The sequence below is a fragment of the Halichoerus grypus genome, chromosome 5 (genome assembly GCF_964656455.1).
Source record: "Halichoerus grypus chromosome 5, mHalGry1.hap1.1, whole genome shotgun sequence".
Lineage (NCBI taxonomy): Eukaryota > Metazoa > Chordata > Mammalia > Carnivora > Phocidae > Halichoerus > Halichoerus grypus.
Genome location: NC_135716.1, coordinates 176,270,123 through 176,294,302, shown reverse-complemented (window position 1 = coordinate 176,294,302; position 24,180 = coordinate 176,270,123). Strand labels below are relative to the sequence as shown.

Below are 24,180 nucleotides of genomic sequence, written 5' to 3'. Positions count from 1 at the left end.
CTGTTAGAGCTGTTGCAGAAGCCCTCACGTCCCCCAGGAATCCTCCATTCTTTCCATATTCGGGCCCCATCCAACACAAAGCCACCTCCTATTACATGAGATCTGACGGAGGTATTTACGTCCCTGCAATTCAGTGTGTCGGGCAGTTCCGTAAATCTTCACTGTGTCCTTCCACCAGGAGCAGCTGCCTGCACTTCTCCTTCCTGAGTCTAGATAAACACAGAGAATGGCTGGAATACTTGCTAGAATTTGCTCAGGATGCAGCCCCGATCCCAAACCAATACGACAAGCATTTCATGGAGCGTGACTACACAGGTTACGTGCTGGCCCTGAACGGTCACAAGAAGTACTTCTGCCTCTTCAAGCCCCAGAAAGCAGTGGAAGAAGAGGAGGCCGTGGGGTCCTGCGGTGATCTTGACTCTTCCCTCCATCTGGGCGAAACTCGAGGGAAATCTTCCTGTGGCCTTGGACCCAGGCCCATCAAAGGGAAATTGAGCAAGTTGTCCTTATGGATGGAGCGCCTGCTCGAAGGCTCCTTACAGAGGTTTTATATCCCGTCGTGGCCTGAACTAGACTGAGGGAGCTCGAGAGAGACTTTAACTCTTCAGGCTTTTTAATAGGCCCCTGGGAACAGGTCTTTTCAGGACTCGACCTATCACCACGGACAGAGAATAGATTCTAGATTATTCTTCCGGAACAATGGCTAGAAGAATCTTTCCTTTGTCCTGTCCTAACCTAGAAGTGAAAAACACCTCAAGTTGAATTCCTTAGATCAAAATATTTTGCTTTGGGTTCTTTTTCCCCTCGTTTGAATGCCGCACTATTTAAAGGAGACTGCTCATCCCCTCTTCCTTCGTCATCCCTGTCCTGTGCTCCCACCGCCCTCCCCGTCCTGTCTCTGCGCTGTGGGAGAGACACAGGGCTGCGGCCGGCAGCAGGCCCTGGAGTGCTGGTCGGGCCCCCGCCCCTGCCGTGCTTCCGCCCCCCAGTGCATGCTGTATCCGTGGGACGACAGCCCACAGCAGCTTCTAGGCCCTGCATCCTGAAAGAGGCCTGGTTCCAAGCAGTCTCACATTTGATAGTTTTTTCTGGTAGTCAGTGGCTAAAAGTGTATTTGGGGGGTATCCCCCTGCAGCAGTTGGTCAGCCACGGTTTTACAAGGCTAGGGATAAGTGGGGGTCCTGCATGTGAGTTTGGTTTGAAGGGGGGGCTGGGCAGTGACATACGTGACCCCTTGGGGCGTCCCATCAGCCGCCTCCCCCAGCGCTAAGCGTGGCCAGGGAGGGATCTGCACGGCAAGAAGTACTGTAATGACTTTGAGCCATTTATGTGTCTGTTTTCACATGCCTTTCTGCCTCTGTCAATTTTAGGGTATGAATCTTAGGAGCCATAATTTGTAATCTTGTTCTCTGGACGTAGAGATAAGCTGCTATAAACCAGTAGATGTTAAACTGAAGACACCTCCCTTATCCCCTGCCTGACAGGCGTCAGGCTTGAGGAACCTCTTCACTCTGGTGGTGTCTCTTTAGTAAAATACCAGACATGTCTTTGTATCAAGGAACTTAAAAATTTCTCAACAATTGTATTTTGAACACTGTTAACCCCCAGAAGTGCTGTAACTTTGAGCCCTCTTTTGTGACAAGTGAGCCAAGACTTGTTCTAGACTCCTGTTTGGCAAAAGGCTTACTTTGAGCTTCTGGCCTATATTACGATAGCTCAGTTGCTTTCACTCTTAACTCACAACTGCTTCACCAGTAACAGGGTCCGACCTACCATCAGCACCCCGGCTTCCAGTGTGCAGTGGATCACACCCACCAGTTAGAGAGTTTGCCTTTTTGGGGGGGAGGGGGGCGCGCAAAATTACCAGGGGATTTTGAGCAGCCTCAAAGAGTGGTCAGTTCAGATGTCAAAACACATTGGCCTTTTGTAAAGCCAAGTGTCAGGATCAGTGATGGGACATTTACTGAGTTAGTATTTCTTTAATCATCATTGCTTTAAACAAAGCCATTTGGATCCTGAACAATTTAAACATTGAGCTACAGGGGCAAGTAATAAATTATTTAAGCCCAGGAATTCCTGTCATTTCCATGGAGTCTATAGCTTTATTTAAAAGAAAAAAATCACTGCCAGTCTTTTTTTTTTCCCACATGATCCTCTAAAAATTGGATGCTTACTCTGATTGCTGTCCCCTGGCACCTGGCCCAGGCAGGTGTGATTAAGGGATTCATTTGGTTCCTGATGCACCAGCCTCAAAATTATTTTCTAGGTCTTTTATGGCCAAGCTGCTGATGTGAGTAGTGTTCTGGTTCAGTGGTCGGTTTTTAATTTCTGGTACTAATGGGATAGATCCCTGACCTTAATTTCTGAAAACCAGAACCTCCCCCAGATTTGTTCACTTTAAAAATGTTTCTCATTAAAATGAAAAGCACCTTTAGACAGACAGCTGCACCCTCTATTTGTACGAAGAAAGGAAAGTTAGAATTGATAGGATTAAAAACATTCCTGGTGAATGTTTCAGTGCAGAAATTATTTCACAGGTCTGTTTGGGGCTGGAAGATACGTCCCCCAAGAGGACACTAGGAAGGTTCTACTTTGAACTAACTTTGCCCTTGACCACCCAAGCCTTTCCTCCTGAATGTTTCCATGAATTTGTTTACTTTTGTGTCAAATGTATGAGCCTTTGTCATGCTCAACCAATGCCACCATTTCTCCTCCTCTTGTGTGAAATCACACAGACCTGATTTTGGTTTTAAGTTAATTTCTTGGTCTTTGAATATCTTGAGACTGACAACATTGTTTTGTTTTTAGAAGTAGGCTTTTCTGGTACATCATGTTTAGCAGCTGGGGATGAAAACTGGCCTAAAACAAGTCTTTGTAGAACACGCACCTACTTACAAATATTTTTTTATCATCCAGGTGCTGGTGGCATAATTTGTCTAAGAGATTGTCAGCTCTGAGTCAGCAACGTTTCAGTGAGCAAGACCGCCCTGACTTCTGTCAGGCACCAGTCGCTCTCTCTGCCATCACTTACCAACCGTGAAAATTTGGTCATACTTTTCAAATTAATAGGTTGATTTCCTCCTCATTCAGTACATGAACGTTTTCCTGATTTAAAAAGAAATGAAATCTGAATGTTTTTTTTAAGTGATTTGCTCTGTTGGGGAAAAAGAGATTAGAAGCAAACACTCCAACTTTTTTCCTAAGTAAAATTCTTTAAAAGCTGAGGCAAAATATCTTTGCAGATGAAATACCGCTCACATCCAAATGCCTGACCTTGTCCCTTGAACACAAATGCAGTGTGGCAACTGCTAAATCTGTCCATTCCGTTTGTCAAGGAGGATGGAACTTTAGAGACCGATCTGAAAAGAAGGTGAATATTTTGCACTTTTGATACTCTTAGGAACAAATAACTTATTTGGCAAATGGTGTCTTTTTTATGTTGTTTTTGTTTTGTATTGTGAACAGGCACTGAAGCTGATGTTATTTTTGTTTTGAGAATATTACAGACTGGAAACAGAAATAAACTATTTTAATGTGTGATGATTATGCGTCGCTCTTGCATTGGGAGATGATGATTTGCCCGTGGACACGTTAGCAACAAAACTGAATTTGCATGTAACTCAACCCACGCCTGAATCTTCCGTGCAGATTTCAGGAGTTGCCGTCACGGAGGGTGCATCAGCTCCAAGAGTAGATAATGCGAAAGGGAGGAAGTGGGTTAGGAAGGGTCACCAAGGGCTCTTTGGAGGCCACCTGATGTCTGGTTGAAAAGACATTCTGTGCACCCTCCTGGGCTTTTGAGTGGGAAGTTTCTTTATCAGGATCTGCATGTTACTTTCATTCAAACTTTTTGTTTAGGTTCACAGTGGTCCTAAAACCCAGATGCAGCCCTGAGTTCCTCAGGAGAAGCCACAGTGTGAAGGAAGAAACTAGAGAAATATGGGATGTTTATGCAGGATTATGTCCTAGGGCTTTTTTATTTCACTTCTCCAATTTTTAGATCATCTTGAACCAAATGCTCCTTGGCTCCCTTTTCCCCTTAATCCTCCAGCATCTTTCATCAAAACAACACAAGTGCTTCTCTGTTTTTAGTTCATTCAAACTCCATAGAAATATTAGCTGTTGGATTAGAGTTCTACTGAATGCCCTGGTTTTATAGCCCCCGGGGACACTGTTTAGTGGAAAGTCTTACTGGCATAAATTCTTTGAGTACTCAGACTGCTTGCGCATAAATTCTTGAGAATTGTCATCAGCACAACCTGTTGTATCTTGAAGAGCACAAGGTTCGGACGACCGTCACTTTGGGGAGAGCACAAGGTTCAGACGACCGTCACTTTGGGGAGAGCACAGAGCATCTCAAACAGCAGGTTAGCCGCCAGAAGGGCCGTGTTTCCTACAAAGAGACAAAACCGAAGGTGAACACCATGCAGGCTGCCCCCAAGGCCGAGCCTCTCGGTACTCCGCCCTCTTCCCTCCAGCCTGCCTTTCCAAATTCTCCCTGCCATGCTCTTCTCTGGGCTGCCCAGCCACCCTGTGGACACGCTTTCCCTGGTACTCCACTCCAACAAACATTCAGAAAGAGCATTCTGAAATTCAGACAGTTCGTTGTTTACTCTGAGAACAGATTCCCCCCAAAGGAAAACCTTTAATAGTGGTGTCTATTGTATTTATCACCCACCCTCTGAGACTAATAGGCCTAAGTCTGGAAGCTTCTCTAAGTTGAAATTATTGGGATGGCATCTGCTTTGAATATCTCTCCTAAACCAGCTAACCACCCACTTTTTTAATATTAATAAATATCACTTATGCAGTAATTCACTTTTCAATGAACTATCAAAGAAGGATAGAACTATGCCACCCTATTAATAAACCATAGGCTGGTTTCTTTTCTGCTGTCGGGCAGGCAAACCAATAATAGCCACCTCCCAGGGGTTTTGTTAATTAGCTCGTGTTTGTAAGGTGTGCAGTAATAGGTTTATTTTCTTCGCTGCAGAACATACTCAGCAGGTTCCCAAGTTACACAAAAGGATCCATCCATCTTCTACTTATTAAGCAGATTAATATAATTTAAACCAGCAGCTGCCTACAGGTCATGGTATTCTCGCTTACTCACCAAAAGGATCGTAGGGCGGCGAAACTTCCACGAGATCACAACCCACCACGTTCAGGCCTTGACAACCCCGGATGATTTCCAGCGCCTGTCCAAGACCAAGCCCGAGTTGTCCACAGCAGTAACCACTCGCAATGAAAAGCAACCATAGAGGTCCCAGTGCATCTCTCCCAGCACATGCCCACCGTTTGACTTGGAACTGTCGCTTTCCCTCAAAAAACATTTACTGACGGCCAGGCACCCTGGTGGGCATCATGGGGACACAAATGGCCAAAGCACAGCCCCTGCTCCCGAGGGGTCCGTGTGTGATGGAATACACACAAGCAGGCCAATCATTCCAATCATTCGTACATTACAGGCTTCAGGAAAAGCAAGCGTAGGGGCGCCTGGCTGGCTCAGTCAGTAGAGCATGCAACTCTTGATCTCGGGGTTGTAAGTTCGAGCCCCATAGTAGGCGTAGAGATTACTTTAAAAAATAAAATCTTAAAAAAAAAGCAAGCGCAGAAAAGTATAATACGAAACAGCCCGAAAAGCTGGGGGAAGCCCTCCCCAAGCAGCAGGAACACTTAGCCCAAGGAATTAACCAAGCAGATGGGTAAGGGTAGGGCAGCCCAGACAGAAAGACACCAAGATGGAAAGAAATAACAGTAGTTATATGTGGCCAGAAGACAGGATAAGTGAGGGGGATGGTAGGAAGAGGTCACTTTGTCTAAAAGAGTTTCCATTCGGCCAGTGAAAAGCCCAGAATGATAAGCTGAGGAAGGAGGATCGTGTTTTAGAAATCTCTCTGAGGGGAACTGATAGAGAATGGCTTTGAGAGGTAGTTGCTCACAGGCCCCTTTCTTAGAGGAGGTAAGATAACGGGTCAGGTGTGAGTGGTCTTCACTCATTCACACAGATATCTATGAGTGCCTACGCTTTATGTCAGGCACCATTCTAGACTCCAAGGACAGGGTAGTACATGAAATAACAGCCCTAACCTCGTGGAGCTCACTTCTAATTATAACCACACTCCGATTCTGCCTCCTGCGTTTACACTCAGCCCACCTTCAGAGAGCTTTATTTGGGTGTTTCTAAAACTCTTGAACTTCCATGGTAGGTGGTTAATCCCACCATGAGCACTTTTTAAGCGTAACCCCAGAAAGATAAGCTTGGTGTTTTTAAGAGGGGATACTGGCATATGTCCCCATGAACCAACTAGAGGTGGATCAGAGGCAGAAAGCTCAAATAACAGACGATTATATCCCAGAGAGGAAATGAGGGCCCTTGCCAAAGTCAGTCTACTCACTCAACAAGAGTGTCCAACCTGCGGTCAGCCCTGAGAACAGTTAAAGGCCTAACTCCTCCGCTTTTAAAATCCTGTCCTGATCCTGAAGACTCACCACAAGTCCCAGGAAAGTGAGGAGTTGAGACTCCTCACCCCCAGGCATTGTCCCTGGTGGAAACTCCTTACCTGACTAGGGGTGAGCCCGGCAGTTTCAGGGGTGCCTGTCCCTGGGGCATAGGCAGGATCCAAGCCGTCGATGTCAAAGCTGATATAAATGGGTTTGCCGCCCATCTGCTGCCTCACCTCCCCCATCAGAGGAACCAGGGACTTCATCCAGCAGTCTTCAGCCGGGACCACCCGGAAGCCCTGAGGACATGGGAAGTAAAGAGCAGGATGTCGAGGCTTCTACATGGCGCCATTTAGTGGGCATTTCTTATGTGCCAACCCCACGCTAAGTGCTTCTGTACACATGACATCAGACCCCCAATCTTCACGAAGAGGGAACTGTCCTCCCCCTTCTACTGGTGAGGAAGGGAGGAGCGACGGCTGGTGAAGAAGCAGGGAGTAAGTCAAAGCTGACCTGGGGGGGATGGGATCAGAGAGAAGCTGGGCTATAGAGCAAGAGGGAGAAACTCAGCACCTCCTGAACGGCTCTGTCCAGAAGACTGGCCCTTGCACGCTCTAAAAGCAGGGGACTTGGGTCTTTCCTGTTGGGATCTTGTCATCTGTGTTTCCCTGGGAGCCACTGTGCTGGTGGGGGTGAGGACAAGAACTAGAAAGATGGCCACTGGCCTTGGGTTCGGTCCTCCTCAGCTCGTTGGGAAGCCAGCGACAGCGCAGAGGCTGGTGTGTTTTGGCTTCTCTCCCCACCCCAGCGATGAGAGGCCCCCTTTGCCCCATGAACTCACATCCTCTCTCCTCTCTGCTCCACACGACCCTCTTGGGGCAAACTCGGCCTTCCGTCCCGTTTTTCTGAATTTAGTTATTAAAGCCCCCGTGGAGAGGCACCTGGGTGGCTCAGTCGTTAGGCGTCTGCCTTCGGCTCAGGTCATGATCCCAGCGTCCTGGGATCGAGCCCCGCATCGGGCTCCCTGCTCAGCGGGAGGCCTGCTTCTCCCTCTCCCACTCCCCCTGCTTGTGTTCCCTCTCTCGATTTCTCGGTCAAATAAATAAAATAAAATCTTTTAAAAAATTAAATAAAAAAAATAAATAAAGCCCCCGTGGAATGCGCAGCCACCACCGAATGGGCACCAGAGAGAAATGCACTTTGCAGGCTGGAGGCAAAGGAAGAGGCATTTAGCTCGTCACCTGTCTCCGGCTGTATCTGTAGGGATCCAAGGTCATGGCGGAGCCCCGGATGCCGATCTGCACCACGCGCTTACAGTCCAGGAGACCCTCGTCCACGCAGCGGCGGAAGGGCGTCCCGTGATAGAGCTTCTCTCCGAGGGCCTTGTCAGCCGTGTCCATGTGAGCGTCCACATGCAGCAGCCCCACGGGGCCATGCCTGATGACAACAGGCAGCTCAGAGCCCAGGCCTCCTTCTGGGGCCTGAGCACGGCCACCCTCCAGGCTACCCGGACTTCCCAACTCGACCATTCACAGCCACGGGAGACCCGGCCTCAGTGACCAGCCTTGCAACTGGTTTCTGTCTTCAAATCACTTAGCCACTCAGAATAATCGACCCAGAGAAGCCCGGCAGAAGATAGACAGCTCTCTCTCCATAATCTCCAACAACCCCGCCAGCCACCCGAAAGCAACATACAATCTAAATCAATGCTAGGCAAGCACAGCTTCCAGAAAAGACTTATACCCGCCCACCACCAACGAGGATGCTACCCATATGTCCTTCCTATATATGAATTCTGGAGCTGCCACCACCTTGGCCCTTCTGCCTCTTTTTCAAACTAATTAACCAAAGTTAGTTAATCCCTGGTAGACTTCCACGACTGGAAAATCCGTTTTCTCATTCTCTGGGGAAGGGGCCCTTTCAGGAAGAAACAGGACCTCTCCTCAGCAAGCAACACTGCTATATATTTGGCTTTTGAAGCCAAACAGAAACTGCTGTTAGCTGGGGTTGTGTATTTCACGCGGGGCCCATCTTCCAAAAACAGAGACAGATGCTGAGCACGCATACCAGAGCAGATCCAGGGCAAGCAAGGGTAGCCACAAGTGTTAATAATAAACTGTCTTGGTTCCCAGCTGGTGACTGACAGAGACACCGGGAGCTTGACCTTCATTTTGATCCACAGAAGCAACCCAGTGGGGAATTTCCTATCACCCCAAAGAACCTGAGCCAGCAGAGGTCACTTAATACCGTCTAGCGGCAAACAACTCACGCCCTAGCTCCTGAATTTTGAAACCCTTGTGCGCGCCCAGACGCTTAGGACGTACTTTTTTGCCATCGCTTGTAATATTGGATATGTGATTGTGTGATCTCCACCTGCAAAGAGGAAGAAGAAAACATCTGGAATGTGGGTAAAAGGAGAGGACCATGTATTATAGAGAGCAATCTTCAATCTACCCAATTGTGCCACCCTTTTGTTCAGACCAAAGAGCTATAACCTCAGCTAACACGGGATCTTGTTCAGTGGTGGGAAAACAGCCACTGGATGTTTGGGATTACATTGTTCTTTAAAAGAGGAAACAAGGGCACCTGGGTGGCTCAGTTGTTAAGCATCTGCCTTCGGCTTAGGTCATGGTCCCACGGTCCTGGGATCGAGCCCCGCATCAGGCTCTCTGCTCTGTGGGAAGCCTGCTTCTCCCTCTCCTACTCTCCCTGCTTGTGTTCCCTCTCTAGCTGTCTCTCTCTCTCTGTCAAATAAATAAATAAATAAAATCTTTAAAAGATAATAAATAAAAGAGGAAACGAAGCTTACAGGTCAAATGCCAGGAACAGGTCTGTCCAACAGAACTCTCTGCAGTGATGGGCATGTTCTCTATCCGCACTGGCCGGCACGGGGGTCACTAACCACACGTGCCTACGGGAATACAGCTCAGGCCGTGGAGGAACTGCATTTTTTATTGTCTCATTGTGATTAATTGTAATTTTAATAACCATATGTAGCTAGTGGCTACTGTACAGAACAGCTCAGGCCTAGAAAACTATTACTACGGACCACTATTACTAACAACAACAACTAACATGTATTGAAGCTTAAAATACGTAAGTCACGATGCCAGACACGTTATATGCACTTTCATTATACGCCCCTCACACAAAACAATGAGGAAGACGCTGGTAGTGTTATTCCCATTTTACAAGTGAGGAAATGAAGCATAAATAGCTAGTGAGAGGTGAAGCTGAGATTTTTCAAACTGTGCCGTCCAGAAACCACACTCCGCACCACAGTGTTCTGCAGGCTTGGCCCTCTCGTTTGGCAAAAATACATTTGGATATTTAGAAAAAGGCCCGTGTCATTTTAACTATTTGTGAACTGGAAGAGAAAGAAGTGTAAGGGTGGGGGAGAGATCAGGCAAGACAAGGGGAAAGCCGCTCTATAGACTAATAGAGACCCTGATGAGGAGGAAATACCCCTTTGCAGCTCTCTCTCAAATAACGTCATTAAAAGTATGTCCCTGAGAGGCGTCTGGGTGGCTCGGTGGGTTCAGTTTCCAGCTCTTGATCTCGGCTCAGGTGTGATATCAGCGTTGTGGGATCAGCCCCAAGCGGGCTCCGTGCTGTATATAGAGCCCGCTGAAGATTCTCTCTCTCTCTCCCTCTGCCCCTCCCCCACCCCGCTCTCGGGCATGTGCGCTCTATCACGCTCGCTCTCTCAAAAGAAAAGAGAAAAAGAAAAAAGAAAAGCATCGCCTGAAAAAAAAGATAAGAGAAAAAGAAAAAAGAAAAGCATTTCTTTTTTTTTTTTTTTATGAGAACACAGGCTTTTTTTTTTTTATTTTTTTTATTGTTATGTTAATCCCCATACATTACATCAAGAAAAGCATTTCTTGAAAAAGAAAGGAGAAAAAGAAAAGCATTTCCTGAAAAGAAAGAAAGAAAGAGAAAAAAAAAGAAAAAAGAAAAGTATGTCCTTGAAATAGTTAAAAAGTCACAGCTGAGCTCCTGTTGTGAGCCTTCCCCAGGCCTGGAATCAAGGGGTAGGACAAAGGTGAGGTGGGTAGAGACACTTGCTGGGATGCAAAATTTAAGGGACACCAAAAAACTCAGTCATTAAGATAAATACTATTTTGATGTAATACTTTTAAAAATCAAGGTCAATGCAAAAAAAATCCACGATAAATTTTTGTTTTTAGATTTATTTATTTGAGAGAGAGAACAGAAGTGAGGGTGGGGGAACAGAGGAAGAGGGACAAGCAGATTCCGAGCTGAGCCCAGAGCCAGACGCGGGGCTCAATCCCAGGACCCTGAGATCATGACCTGAGGGAAACCAAGAGTCAGACGCCCAACTGACTGAGCCACCCAGGCACCCCTCCATGATAAATTTTTTTAAAAAGACAGGATCAGGGGCGCCTGGGTGGCTCAGTTATTAAGCGTCTGCTTTCGGCTCAGGTCATGGTCCCAGGGTCCTGAGATCGAGCCCCGCATCAGGCTCCCTGCTCAGCGGGAAGCCTGCTTCTCCCTCTCCCACTCCCCCTGCTTGTGTTCCCTCTCTCGCTGTGTCTCTCTCTGTCAAATAAATAAATAAAATCTTTAAAAGACAAAAAAAAGACAGGATCAGTAATAGTGCTATTCTGAACTATATTGGAGCCTGAGGCAAAAGGGAAAAGTCGATCATATTTATAGTTAACTTCTTGGCAACCCCCTCAAAGTGAATGCTTCATTTGCCTCACCCTAGTCCATCCCTGCCAGTCATACTAGTCCAAAAATGTAAACAGCCTCTCCCCAGGGGTTAAAACAAATGAATTTAAAACATTCTCTTTCCGACTGTCTCCATATTCCCAGTGGCTTGCCTGGAAGGAGCCCACCATAAATGAACCCTCAGCGCAGAGCTGCACTTGTCCCCACAGACGCCATTACCCAAGGTGAGGGGAATACAGCCAGCTGCTACAATTTTCTGATAGGCCTCTCGAATTAGACGGCAGCTGTCCGTAAGGTTGTAAAGATTGACGTTCACATCGCCTAGGTCTGCAACCATGAGGGACTGGAAGGGGAGGGCCCCCGTGCTAGGGTTTGCTGTCCGAAGCATCACTGATTCTTCCCGGATCCGCCGAGGTCCAAATCTGGAGAAGGAAGAATCATCCTGTGAACCATCCCAAAAAGGTCAGAGGTCCTACCTAGGCCAGGATTTCTCAGCCTCTGCACTGCTGACATTTGGGGCTGGAGGAATCTTTGATGTGGGGGGCCAATCTTTGATGTGTAGAATGTTTCCCCTAATCTATAACCCACTAGATGCCAGTGGCAAGTTGGGATAACCAGAAAGGCCTCCAGACACCTCCAAATGTCCCCTGGGGGCAAAATCACCCCTGGTTGAGAACCACTGATCCAGGCTATATACTTGAAGAGATTAAAGGCACGGATTTAGGAGACTACCCATCACCAATTTACTACATGACATTAGATAATTTCTTAATCTCCACCAGCCTCAATTTCCTAATCTGTAAAATAATGATATTTACCTTACTGTGTTGTTGGAGGAATTGAGTGAGGTCATCTATGCAAAGCGCCTTGCATTTAGGAGACATTTTATAAATGGTGGCATCCATACTTCAGATTATTAGATGTAAAGTGGCTGAGCTGAATCAGAAACAGCTGATGCTCACTAATTAGGAAATTACTTCAGCTGCCTTGATCTTAGAAAAAAATGCCTTGGGGGGGGTCCTTGGCTGGCTCAGGTGGTAGAGATAGAGGGTGGGACTCTTGATGTCGGGTTTGTAAATTCCAGTCACACACTGGGTGTAGAGATTACTTAAAAATAATAAAATGTATTTTTTTTTTAAAAAAGCACCTTGTGTTTGAGCAATTCTTTTTGTTCTGTTTTGTTTTGTTTTTTAAAGATTTATTTGACAGAAGTATTTGAGCAATTCTTGATCAGGTGACATCTAGAAGTTTGGGGAAGGTGCATCCGATTTCCTCTGTTCTCAGAAACAACGTCCCCTGCCCCCGTAAGCCCCACAGCCACCATCCCAGCAAGGCTCAGGAATCAGCGTGTGGAGAAGGCTCCTGTCGCCAATAGATGACCCACATGTCCGGCCCTCACCATTGCTCGATGCGGGAGGAGGGAAATCAACGGTCTTTCAACCGATTGGGAGCATTCTGGAGCCAGCACTTCCAACCCCACCCTGGGTGAGCGGAGGCGCCCGTCCCTTTGTCTTTCGCGCCCAGTGGCCATCGGGCGGGCCACCCACGTGTCCCCGAATCCTTCGGACCTTACCTCGCCCCGGGCCGGTTGGAGGTCCCAATGTCCAGCGGCACCCCGACGAAGGCGGCGTCCAGCCCCTCGGGGGAGGCCTGCACCGGCAGCCGCATCATGGAGCAGACGCCCACCGGCCGCGCCACGAACTCGGAGCTGGGGGGCTGGTTCCGGGGCGCATCGGAGGACCGGCTGCTGCAGCTGAGCCCCACGGCAGGATGTGCGCCCCCGCCGGCCCCCAGGCCCCGGGCGCACCGGGACGCGATGCGCCGCAGCATGCCGTCCGCCCGGTCCCCCCGGCGCTGAGCTGCCCGCGCTCCAAGAGCAGGCGGCCTGGGGATCTGGGCGGGCGAGGGGCCGCTCTCTCCCCGCCCCCTCTCTGGACTCTGGCCTCTGGCTCTCTCGGTAAACAAAGCCAGGCCCGGGACTCCCCACTCCCCGCCACCGCACCGCCCCGCTGCCTATGCCCCCAAAAAACTGGCCCTCGGCCCCTGCTTCTCCCTTTTAGAGTAATATTTTTAAAGCGAAATGATTTAAAGGAAAAAAAAACTTTTCTCTAAGGAAGAGAAATTGGAAATGCACTTTTTAAAAATATTTATTTTAGAAAGAGAGCGAGCGCGGGGTGGGGGGGGTGGGCAGGAGAGAGAAGCGGACTCTGCACTGAGCCCAGAGCCCATGGGGGGGGGTGAGGGGGGGCTCGATCTCATGACCCTGAGATCATGACCTGAACTGAAATCAAGAGTAGGAGACTTAAGGGACTGAGCCACCCAGGCACCCCGGGAAATACATTTTTTTTAAATAATATATTAGGAAATGTCTGGGGTAAGATTCTCAGGAAGTAGAGTCTTTCTAAATAAACTTTTTAAAAAGGATTTAGAGACCACCCCTAGTGAAGGTCACACTGCCAAGGAGTCCCTAATCTGCAATCCTCTTTCTTTCTAAGGGGAAAGGGGGGAAACCACCAGGAAAAGGAAAAAAGTGATTTGTAATGAAGTTATGTGAGCCATGCGGTGGTATTATACATTTTTATTCTCTGGAAGTTGAGATTGAATGGAAAAGGCCTGAGTTTGCTTTAAATTGTTACCTTTACAGGAAAGTCACACCTTAAACCCCACACCCCCCAGCCTCCACTCTGCAGGATGGGGGCAAAGTTTCCTAATGGTCAGTGTTGAAAGAGCCTGCAGAGCATGTTCCAGAAAAAAAAAAGCAACAATCGCTTAACACCCCTACGGGCAGATTCTATCACTGTTTCTTTCATATGGTTTGTCCTGGATGTATCGTTTTCTTACCCCTGGTTTATTCTTTCATTCTTCTCACAAATATTTGCGTCCCTACTGCGTGCCAGGGACTATTCGACAATAACTCCAACCTGCTCCCACCTTCCGCTACTGCTGAACGCGTCCTTCCTTTAAACCTCCCTTCAGGTGTGCCCTCCTGCTCTCCTGACGACTCCCTCTCTGAGGGCAGTCTCTTTCAATACCAAGGTGACAATTTTCACCTGGATGCAGGTAATTCACAGACCAAATCCCAGCCATCGGCTCCAGCTGCGCATTTTCTAACTCCCCACCAAGATGCTCTGACGCCACCTCACGTGGCCTGTGGCTCAGCCGCGACGTTCCACCTGCTTCTCCTCCATCCTGCTCTCCGCCCCATCCTTTAGTAAGTCCTGGTGGTTTCCTGCGGGCAAGCCCCCCACTCGCTCCCTCTGCTGTTACTGTGGTTCCGGCCTTCCCACCTCTAGCGTTCCACTTGGTGTCTCCACTCTCCCATCAGATAATGCTTCCTGAAGCCAATCCACGTTTCTTTCTTTTTTTTTTTTAATTTTTTATTGTTATGTTAATCCCCATACATTACATCATTAGTTTTAGATATAGTGTTCCATGAGTCATTGTTTGTGCATAACACCCAGTGCTCCATGCAGAACGTGCCCTCCTCAATACCCATCACCAGGCTAACCCATCCTCCCACCCCCCTCCCCTCTAGAACCCTCAGTTTGTTTTTCAGAGTCCATCGTCTCTCATGGTTCTTCTCCCCCTCCGATTCCCCCCCTTCATTCTTCTCCTCCTGCTACATTCTTCTTCTTCTTTTTTTCTTTCTTAACATATATTGCATTATTTGTTTCAGAGGTACAGATCTGAGCTTCAACAGTCTTGCACAATTCACAGCGCTTACCAGAACACATACCCTCCCCAGTGTCCATCACCCAGTCACCCCATCCCTCCCACCCCACCCCCCACTCCAGCAACCCTCAGTTTGTTTCCTGAGATTAAGAATTCCTCATATCAGTGAGGTCATATGATACATGTCTTTCTCTGTTTGGCTTATTTCGCTCAGCATAATACCCTCCAGTTCCATCCACGTCATTGCAAATGGCAAGATCTCATTCCTTTTGATGGCTGCATAATCCAATCCACGTTTCTCATTCGGTTTCCCATCATACATCTTCGTGTACTTGTCCCTCGAGCTATTGTTCACCTTACACAGCCCTCATTTTCTTGCCTCCTGTCCTTTGTTCATACCATCTCCTTGCCTGGAATGTTCTGTCCCATGACCCCCATCGTCACGTGCCCCATGTTCTGCTGAAGTCCACGCTCAAACTACTCTCTCTGGAACTCTTAAAACTCTTAAAATTCTCACTGTTTTCAACCCTGGACAAGTACAGGAGCTGGGATCAGAAAAAAAAAGTTAAATCCTAGCTCCACCCTCCGTGTATCTCAATGACTTATGGCAGGAGAGAGACCTCATTCGCATTCCCTGTGGGTTTGGGGCAACAGCTCAAAGTAGCTCCCCGTCCAGCACGACGTCTCTTTGAAGTTTCATGCCTGATCTTGCAAATTTGTGCCATTTCATTCCGTTTCATAACACGTGTTTATATTAGTATAAAAACATTTGATCTTATTTACCAGTTAAATGCTCCCCCCAAATTTTTAAGTGAAGCTCTCACTCCAATAACTGACGTTGTTTGACTAGCCACACCCGTGGGTATATCCCCGAGGCACCCGATCAGGGAAGCTCGGTTTTAGCATGTCAACCTGAGCAATTCACCCTTTTGAACCTATTTCCTATTCTGCCAAATGGAATGATAACCCTTGCTGGTTGTTCTTATCAGGATTGAACGAGGTCCACTGTGAAGAGCACTGTGAAACCAAAAATTGGTAAATATTAGGTAGTGTCATCATTGTATGTTTTATTTTCTCTACTGCAGAGTTTCCTAACCAGTGGTCATAGCGCACTGGTGTTTGCAGCTGGGTTACGAGGGGGGGTGGTTACATAACATAGAGATCCCATGGTCCTTGGGGCCGCCAGCGAGGCCAGTCACCTCTGGGTGCATGCAGGCCACATAGAGCCCCTCGGAGTCTGACGTCCTGCTCTGTGACCCCTGCAAGGAGGCAGCAGGATCCGCAGCATTGGCAGCTTCCCATGCATTACCACCTGGACATCGACCTCAGAGGCCAGCTGCAGACTACACAGCTATCCCTCGGGGGCGAAGGCTCGATGCTCCGCTAGAGGAGTTGGGTGCTAGGGACCCAAGGAGGACGAGCAGAAGTGCAAGGTGCAGAGGGTCAGGGGAGGAAGAGCAAGGAGATTGGCTGGGAGGTTTGGGCCAGACGGCTGACCTAAATCCATCTTCACTTCGAATCAGATATCTCTGTCCATTTTTGGCTGATGTCCAAACAGGGTCCAAGCTAACTTCGGAGTGACTGCTTGAACAATGCTGATGGCAGGGTGGTATTAAAACTATTTAACCTCTGAGGGGCGTCTGGGTGGCTCAGATGATTAAGCGTCTGCCTTCGGCTCAGGTCATGATCCCAGGGTCCTGGGATCGAGCCCCGCATCAGGCTCCCAGCTGGGCAGGGAGTCTGCTTCTCCCTCTCCCTCTGCCTCTCTCCCTGCTTGTGCTCTCTCTGTCCCTCTCTCTCTCTGATGAATAAATAAAATCTTTAAAAAGAAAAAAAACTATTTAACCTCTGAGATGGCCCAGGCATTGACCAATCAGAACAGGTACCAGCTGGTTACAGGTACCATAAACAGTGCACGTCAGCACATACCAAGTGGATATTTTAAGTATTTGTTCTGAAGGAACATGCTTTAAATCAGAGCTGTCATTAATTTGAAATGCTTGCCGGGAAAGCGTTTGATTGGATTAAAAATCCACTGTTACCTCAAGAAATTTCAATTGAACAATTGTTAATGAAAGAAAAATAAGATGCTTCTATAAGTCTAACTTTTGTAAATGTTTAATATTAAAATTTTAAATTTTTATTACTTACCTGAGTTTCCAATTGTTCGTGGTTACTTGAAGAGATCCTTCTTTTTTTTTTAAAGATTTATTTATTTATTTTGAGAGCGAGAGAGAGCACACGAGTGAGGGGAGGGGCAGAAGGAGACGGAGAGAATCTCAAGCAGACTCCCCGCCAACGCGGGGCAGTGCAGGGCTCCATCTCATGACCCCAAGATCATGACCCGAGCAGAAATCAAGAGTCAGGCGCTTAACCGACTGAGCCACCCAGGCGCCCCTTGAAGGAATCCTTCTTGAAAAGTCCTGGTAGTTATTGCATATAGCCAATTCAAACATAAAACCTGATAATAAAAAGCGATATTCACAGAGGAAAGCTAAAATGCGGAAAATATTTTATTTGGAATTTTTATATAAGTTCAATATTTAATGCTGTCTAATACTTTTATTTTCCAAATCATAATCATATAATATGTAGAGAATATAATTAATTTTTTTTTTTTTACCAAATCCCATACAGATCCCTAAATCCGCTGCCCACCATCCACGTTTACCTCAATGGGACATACAAATTGTATGATTTTTCAATGTGTGCCCTGTCAGGAAAAAGATTCCAAAGCATCATTCTAGTGAACTCTAAATTCCAATATGTGTTTCGTCCTTTTGTTCAGCCTCTAATCACAGTGCCTCAAAAAACAAGTAACAGAATAAATGTTTGGTGGGTGAGTGAGTGGACCTTTCTGGAAGCTGTTGAGGGCAGCTCTAGGTTGATTGCTATTTCAGCCAAAAAGCCGTGACAGCCAAAGAACATGAGGAAGTCATTGTGTACATTTTGGCTGTCTGCACGGATTCCCTTTGGCCTAAAGAATGATATAAGGGCTCCACAGAAGGAGTCAACAAACTTGTCTGTGCTTGCAGAGGCTCAGAAATGATCCTGCATCAGCTCCAGCCTCCCTGAGACACCTGGCCAGGGCTTTCTGGGACACTCTACTCACTGTCACACAGTGACACGGTTTATACTTCCTTGTCCCCTGGCCCTAAAGAAAAATAGGTATTTTTTAGCATGTTCAGAAAACTTTCATACAGGTTTGTCAAACTCTCCACTCTTTATTTTACCTATAAAGTTACACACTCAACAATGCTTCAGGGAATACTTTACACACTCACATGGAGTTACCTCCAAATAATGGCATCATTTTTTTTAAAGATTTTTTTTATTATTTTATTTGACAGAGAGAGCACAAGCAGGGGGAGCGGCAGGCAGAGGGAGAGGGAGAAGCGGACTCCCCGCTGAGCAGGGAGCCCGATGCAGGACTCGATCCCAGGACCCTGGGATCATGACCTGAGCTGAAGGCAGACGCTTAACCGACTGAGCCACCCAGGCGCCCCATGGCATCATTTTTGAATCTCAAAAGTAGTATGTACTATTTGAATGCGAGATTGGTTGTTTGGTCTATTTGCTTGTCGGATGGACATCTGGAGCCTGATTAATCTGACCACTTTTATCCGGACGCCAAATAAGTGGCCCGCTCAGTCTCTCTCTGGTCCGAATAAGCTTCCTGGGGCAAGAGAAAAGGGAAGAGAGAGCATGAATTTATCTAAGGAAAGACCCATCCAGTGAAGTTTAAAGATCACTGTCTTGCAGTTTCAAAGTCAAGCCAGGAGAGGGCACAGAAAACTTCTGCTTGATCGCTAACAAGGAAGAGGAACTTCAGGAAATGGACAGAGCGCTCCTTCAATCTTCCATCAGGTGACAGACATAGTCCAGGTCATTTAGTCGGTCTGATTTCATCAGACCACAATTTTTTTTTTTTAAGATTTTATTTATTTATTTAGAGAGAGCGCAAGCAGGGGGGAAGGGCAGAGGGAGAGAGAATCTCGAGCAGACCCTGCACTGAGCGTGGAGCTGGTCTCGGGGCTGGATCTCACAATCCCAAAACCATGACCTGAACTGAAATCAAGAGTCAGATGCTCAACCAACTGACCCACCCAGGCGCCCAAGCCCACAACAATTTTATTATACAGTAGGCTAGCTTAATGTGATCTTTGCACCATTTAATTCTTTCTTGAAGAAAATGTTCAGATCTTCGGCTGAGGTCATGATTCCAGCCTTCGGCTCAGGTCATGATCCCAGGCTCCCGGGATCGAGTCCCGCATCGGGCTCTGTGCTCAGCGGGGAGCCTGCTTCTCCCTCTCCCCCTGCTTGTGTTCCCTCTCTCACTATATCTGTCAAATAAATAAATAAAATCTTAAAAAAAAAATGTTCAGATCTCTTCAAGCCCCAGCCAGTTTTCCTCTGCATTTCTTTTAGATGGCAGTCCTCTTTGCCTCTCTCAGGAAGTCAGCTGCTTCTGAGTAGCTCTCCTTCGCCTGCAAAGTGGAGACTGGAGGAGCTAACCTCTCCTGACTTCCTGGTGATGATGCACAGCTGAAAAGCACATGGTCAACCTTGTGCTTGGTGGGAACATTAGGTAAATGCAGGGTTATTAACTATAAACTATATACTCTGGGTAATAGATCTGACACAAGTTACTAGTGAGACTGAATATGCAGTAATTGAGGACCAAAGGGACTGTAGCTAAAAACCGAGGTTCCAGAGTGACGCAAAGCTCAGGGACACGTGGGAAAATGCTGTTTAGACAAAGCCATCTGTAAGCCAACTCATGCTAGGCAATTCAACCCAAGAGAACATCATTATACTACGTGTTTGGAGGACAAGGATCAATGCTTGAAGTACAGAGACCTCATACAATAAAACAGGTATGTTACAATGTTTCCTGCAGTATCATAAAGACAATGGGATGATACAGTATTTGTTGTTTCATTATGACTTACTTTTCCATCCCAATTTCTTTCTATATTCAACACTTGATGTATTTTACGTTTGTCTTTTCAATTATCCTATAAATTAAACATTTATATTTGATAAGGAAACTGGAGTGCTAAGCCAATGATGTGACCATATATTGCAAGGCCACTTCCTCCCCAGAATCCAGGATTAGAGATGGTCTTACCTGTTAAAAGGTTTCAGTCAGAGTGGTTGGAAGGGAGTGAGTCTCATCATGTATCAGACAGTTAAGAGGATAAAAAAAATCCCCCTGAATTGACATCCTTCCCATAGCTGCTATCAAAATTGTTTCAGATTTCCACTTTCGACACTTAAGATCCAGACTCCAAATATTCACTTCATTACTTGAACCTGGTTTCTGGAACAATAGCCAGCCGCTATGTAATTTTTCTTAGCTCAGAGTTCAAAGACCAGAACAAGAACAGAATTCAGGCTTTCTGGTTTCTTTATTTTTTTAAGATTTTATTTATTTATTTGACAGAGAGAGAGAGAGACAGCGAGAGAACACAAGCAGGGGGAGCGGGAGAGGGAGAAGCAGGGGCTCGATGCGGGGCTCGATGCGGGGCTCGATGCGGGGCTCGATGCGGGGCTCGATGCGGGGCTCGATCCCAGGACCCTGGGGTCATGACCTGAGCCGAAGGCAGACACTTAACAACTGAGCTACTCAGGCGCCCCAGGCTTTCTGGTTTCTAATTTAATATCCTTGTGGATGGGTCAAATCTACCTTTTTTCTCTTGGTGTCACCCTTGACTTGATTTTCTCTTTTAATCTTCTTTTTAAAATCTTTAATTTGTTCTGACTACAAAAGTGATACGTGTGTATTGTACAAAGTGAGAGTCCATCATTGTCTACTCCCACCTAATCAAGGTTGTATTTCAACGCATAGAAGGCTTTTGAAAAAATCAAAGCTTGATTTAGCTTATATTAAGTGGTTGACGACTTCCTTTTTCACCTTAAACTGCCTTGGAAATTTTCAAGATAAGTTTTTTTAAAAACTGCTTTATTTAGGGGTGCCTGGGTGGCTCAGTCAGTTTAACACCCGACTCTTGATTTTGGCTCAGGTCATGATCTCAGGGTCGTGAGATTGAGCCCTGAGTCCGGCTCTGCGCTCAGGGGGAGTCTGCTTCTCTCCTCTTCCCTCTCCCTTTGCCCCTCCCCCTGCTTACGCACACTCTCTCTCTCTCTCTAAAATAAATAATCTTTAAAAAAAACTTGCTTTATTTAGGTGAAATTTATATACCACAAAATTCACCTATTTTTAAGTGTACAATCCAATGATTTTTTGTAAGCTTGTGCAACCATCACCACAACCCGGTTTTAGAACATTTTCCTCATCCCTAAAAGTTTCCTCATGCCTGCAAATAAGCTTTTTTAAAGGGTGCATTTTTGTGGATAATTACAATCATGAATAACAAGTCCCAGAAATTTCCATTTTGCCTAGCTTTCATTTGCTGCTGGCAGACAAGAAGAAAATTGCAAAAGCCCATCAACAAATGTTGGAAGAAAACACCATAAGCTGACCGACAGCTGTTTGCTCAAAATAGTTTATTCATCCACTCCAGCTTTTACTGAGTGTCAGCCAAGTAGCAGGCTCTTGGTTAAGTCTGTAGAGATATAAAGACAGATAATAGCTGTCTTCTCCTGGAATAAATTGGGTGTGAGTTCAATAGTATGCAACCTAAGAGTTTCAAGATTCAATGGTTTTGAGACATAAAAGTTTTCCAGATGGGTGTGATATTTAGACTTCCACTTCCAGAAGTCATGATAAAGAAACAGGGACCAGATTTCCTTTCCCACCTAAAACAGCCAAAAGAGGACAAAAAATATGAAACAATGGTTTTCAATACACTGGACATAAAGCCACAAAGGATAATAATCCCTGAGAAAGGACAATAAACAGGGTGAGCCCTAATACTTGCCCTGGTTTACTACCTTGAGCTGACGGGCTACAGTGCAGGAAAGGAAAACTGAGGCAGAGCTCAGCGGAGTCCCTGAGTTGTGAAGACAGAGCTGAGAGTCCAGGGTGACCAAGGCAGCTAGAGTTTACAGGACAGAGTACCAGAGAGGACACACACACACACACACACAGGGAGGGAAAGAACCCCAGAGATCTGTAGAAGGCCCTCTTCTGGTATTCACCAAGTCCCGCGTAGGGCATTTAAGTAGGAAAACTACCCAGGCCTGGGAGAAGAACCACTTGAGAGGATTAGAAGGAAAGGTGCTTCACGAACCAGCCAGGCTGGGAATAGTGCCTATTCCCACTAGCCAGATTAGAAAAGCTCCTAATTTATGGGGCATTGGGAAGAATATTCATAAAGATCTTGCCTCAGGGGGAATAATCAGCCCTAGAGCTGGCACTGCTGTGGTCCTAACAAATCTTAAAAGCAAGACCCCAAAGAATCAAACTATTTCCAAGTAACTTAATTGCACCCCAGAACAAAGTTCCAGATTTACAGGAGCACAAAAATATCCAGCACTAAACAAGGTAAAATTCACAATATCTGGCATCCAATCATAAATTACTGGGCAAGTAGAGAGGTAAATGTGACCCATGAGGACACAAACCAACGAATACAAACTGACCTGGAAGTGACACAGATGGTAGAATTAGCAAAGACATTAAAACGATTATTATAACTGTATTCTCTATCTTCAAAATATTGAGTAGAGTCATGGGAAATATAAAAAAGATTGTAAATGAACTTTTAGAACCGAGCTATATACAATTCCCAAGCCCACCACAAGTATTTCTGGACTGAAAATGCTGAACAGCCAAAGACTGCCACTGTTAATAGAAATGTCAAAGACAAAGCCTTTATAAAAAGGTGGGGGGTGCGGTTCCTGGGTGGTTCAGTCCGTTAAGCGACTGGCTTCAGCTGGGGTCATAATCCCAGAGTCCTGGGATCCAGCCCCACGCTCTGCGAGGGGCATGCTTCTCCCTCTCCCTCTGACTGCCGCTCTGCCTACTTGTGCTCTCGCTCTCTCTGTCAAATAAATATTTAAAAAAAATTTTTTTTAGAAAGGCAAATATATAAAACTTTTTTATTTTTATTTTTTTTAAGATTTTATTTATTTGTCAGAGAGCGAGCACAAGCAGGGGGGGAACTGCAGGCAGAGGGAGAAGCGGACTCCCTGGTGAGCAGGGAGCCGGATTCCGGACTCGATCCCAGGACCCTGGGATCATGACCCGGGCGGAAGGCAGACGCTTAACTGACTGAGCCACCCAGGCATCCCTAAAACTTTTTTTTTTTTTCTAAGTAATTTCTACATCCAATGTGGGGCTAGAAGTCAGGACCCACCCAAGATCAAGAGTTGCATGCTCCACCGACTGAGCCAGTCAGGCGCCCCACAAACTCTTTTTTAAAGAAGTATTTGACCTTTCTACGAATTTTTTTCTTTTTTACTGTAAATCTGTTGTCTACCACTATTCAAGGCACAATCTTTTCGATCAAGACGCATTTGCAGGGGCGCCTGCGTGGCTCAGTCGGTTGGGCGGCTGCCTTCGGCTCAGGTCATGATCCCAGGGTCCTGGGATCGAGCCCCGCATCAGGCTCCCTGCTCAGCAGAGAGCCTGCTTCTCCCTTTCCCTCTGCCTGCCGCTCTGCCTACTTGTGCTCTCTAACTCTCTGTCAAATAAATAAATTAAAAAAAAAAAAAAAAAAAGACGCATTTGCAGCACACAGGGTCCCACTACCCATTTCCTTTCTCTGGTCAAGGCGACAAGCCTAAGCCCTGACATAAGGCGCAAGGAAGCTGCAGGAAGCCACCCACACCTGGGACTTCCACCAGGCACCAGTTTCTCCCGCCGCCACTGCCTCAGGTACACCTCCGCCCCAGCTGGAGTCTGAGCCAGTTTTCCCGAGCCGAGCTGGCCGACGCGGGGAGCCTGCGAGTGGACCCCGCTTAACCCGCGCAGCTCTGCGGCCCCTCGGCCCCTCCGCCGCCGGCTGGGGCCCAGAGGACCGCGAGCCCGCCCGACCGCGGATGCCGGGACACCCGGGCCGGAGCCCCGAAGGGCGCACGGGAGTAGAAACCGCCACCCGGCCATCCGCTGCAGAAAAGGCGGCAGCCGCGAAAAGACCCCGCAGGCTGCCGCACTTCCAAGAGCCCGGGCCAGTGGGAGCCGTGGAACGCCAGCTCCCGGGATAAAGCCGGGCCTCGGGAGCTGGGCAGGGGTCGCCTAGCAACCGGGAGCCCAGAGCGCGGACGCCAGGCATTGGCCTGCGCGTGTCACGTGACGAGGCACCCCGGCTCACTGGAAGATTACGCTGCGGTCACGTGATACGGCGCAGGCGCGTTTCCGCACGGCTCGGGAACGGCGGTGGTGATGCCGCCACGGGACTGCGACCCGGGCTTTTGGCCCCGGCCTCAGATGGGGTGGCCAGAGGGTGACCAAACGGGCAGCTG

General features: G+C 47.2%; 2 protein-coding genes across 4 annotated transcripts in view; one reads left to right on the top strand and one right to left on the bottom strand.

Annotated features, from left to right (window-relative positions):
* DNAJC16 (DnaJ heat shock protein family (Hsp40) member C16) overlaps window positions 1-3,543 on the top strand; it is a 45,355-nt gene extending 41,812 nt beyond the window's left edge. For all 3 annotated transcript variants that reach the window (XM_078073768.1, XM_078073767.1, XM_078073769.1), the window contains one exon: window positions 179-3,543. In XM_078073768.1, the coding sequence (XP_077929894.1) occupies window positions 179-578 (400 nt within the window). In that variant the 3' untranslated portion in view covers window positions 579-3,543. The remainder of the gene's footprint in view (window positions 1-178) is intronic.
* Window positions 3,513-13,062, bottom strand: AGMAT (agmatinase (putative)). Its single transcript, XM_036090161.2, has 7 exons — window positions 12,710-13,062; window positions 11,356-11,558; window positions 8,769-8,817; window positions 7,686-7,881; window positions 6,564-6,743; window positions 5,114-5,198; window positions 3,513-4,393 (listed from the first exon to the last, which is right to left on the bottom strand). The coding sequence occupies exons 1-7, from the start codon at window positions 12,964-12,966 to the stop codon at window positions 4,320-4,322; spliced, it is 1,044 nt and encodes a 347-aa protein (XP_035946054.1). The 5' UTR covers window positions 12,967-13,062; the 3' UTR covers window positions 3,513-4,319.
* Between the last annotated feature and the right edge of the window lie 11,118 nt (window positions 13,063-24,180).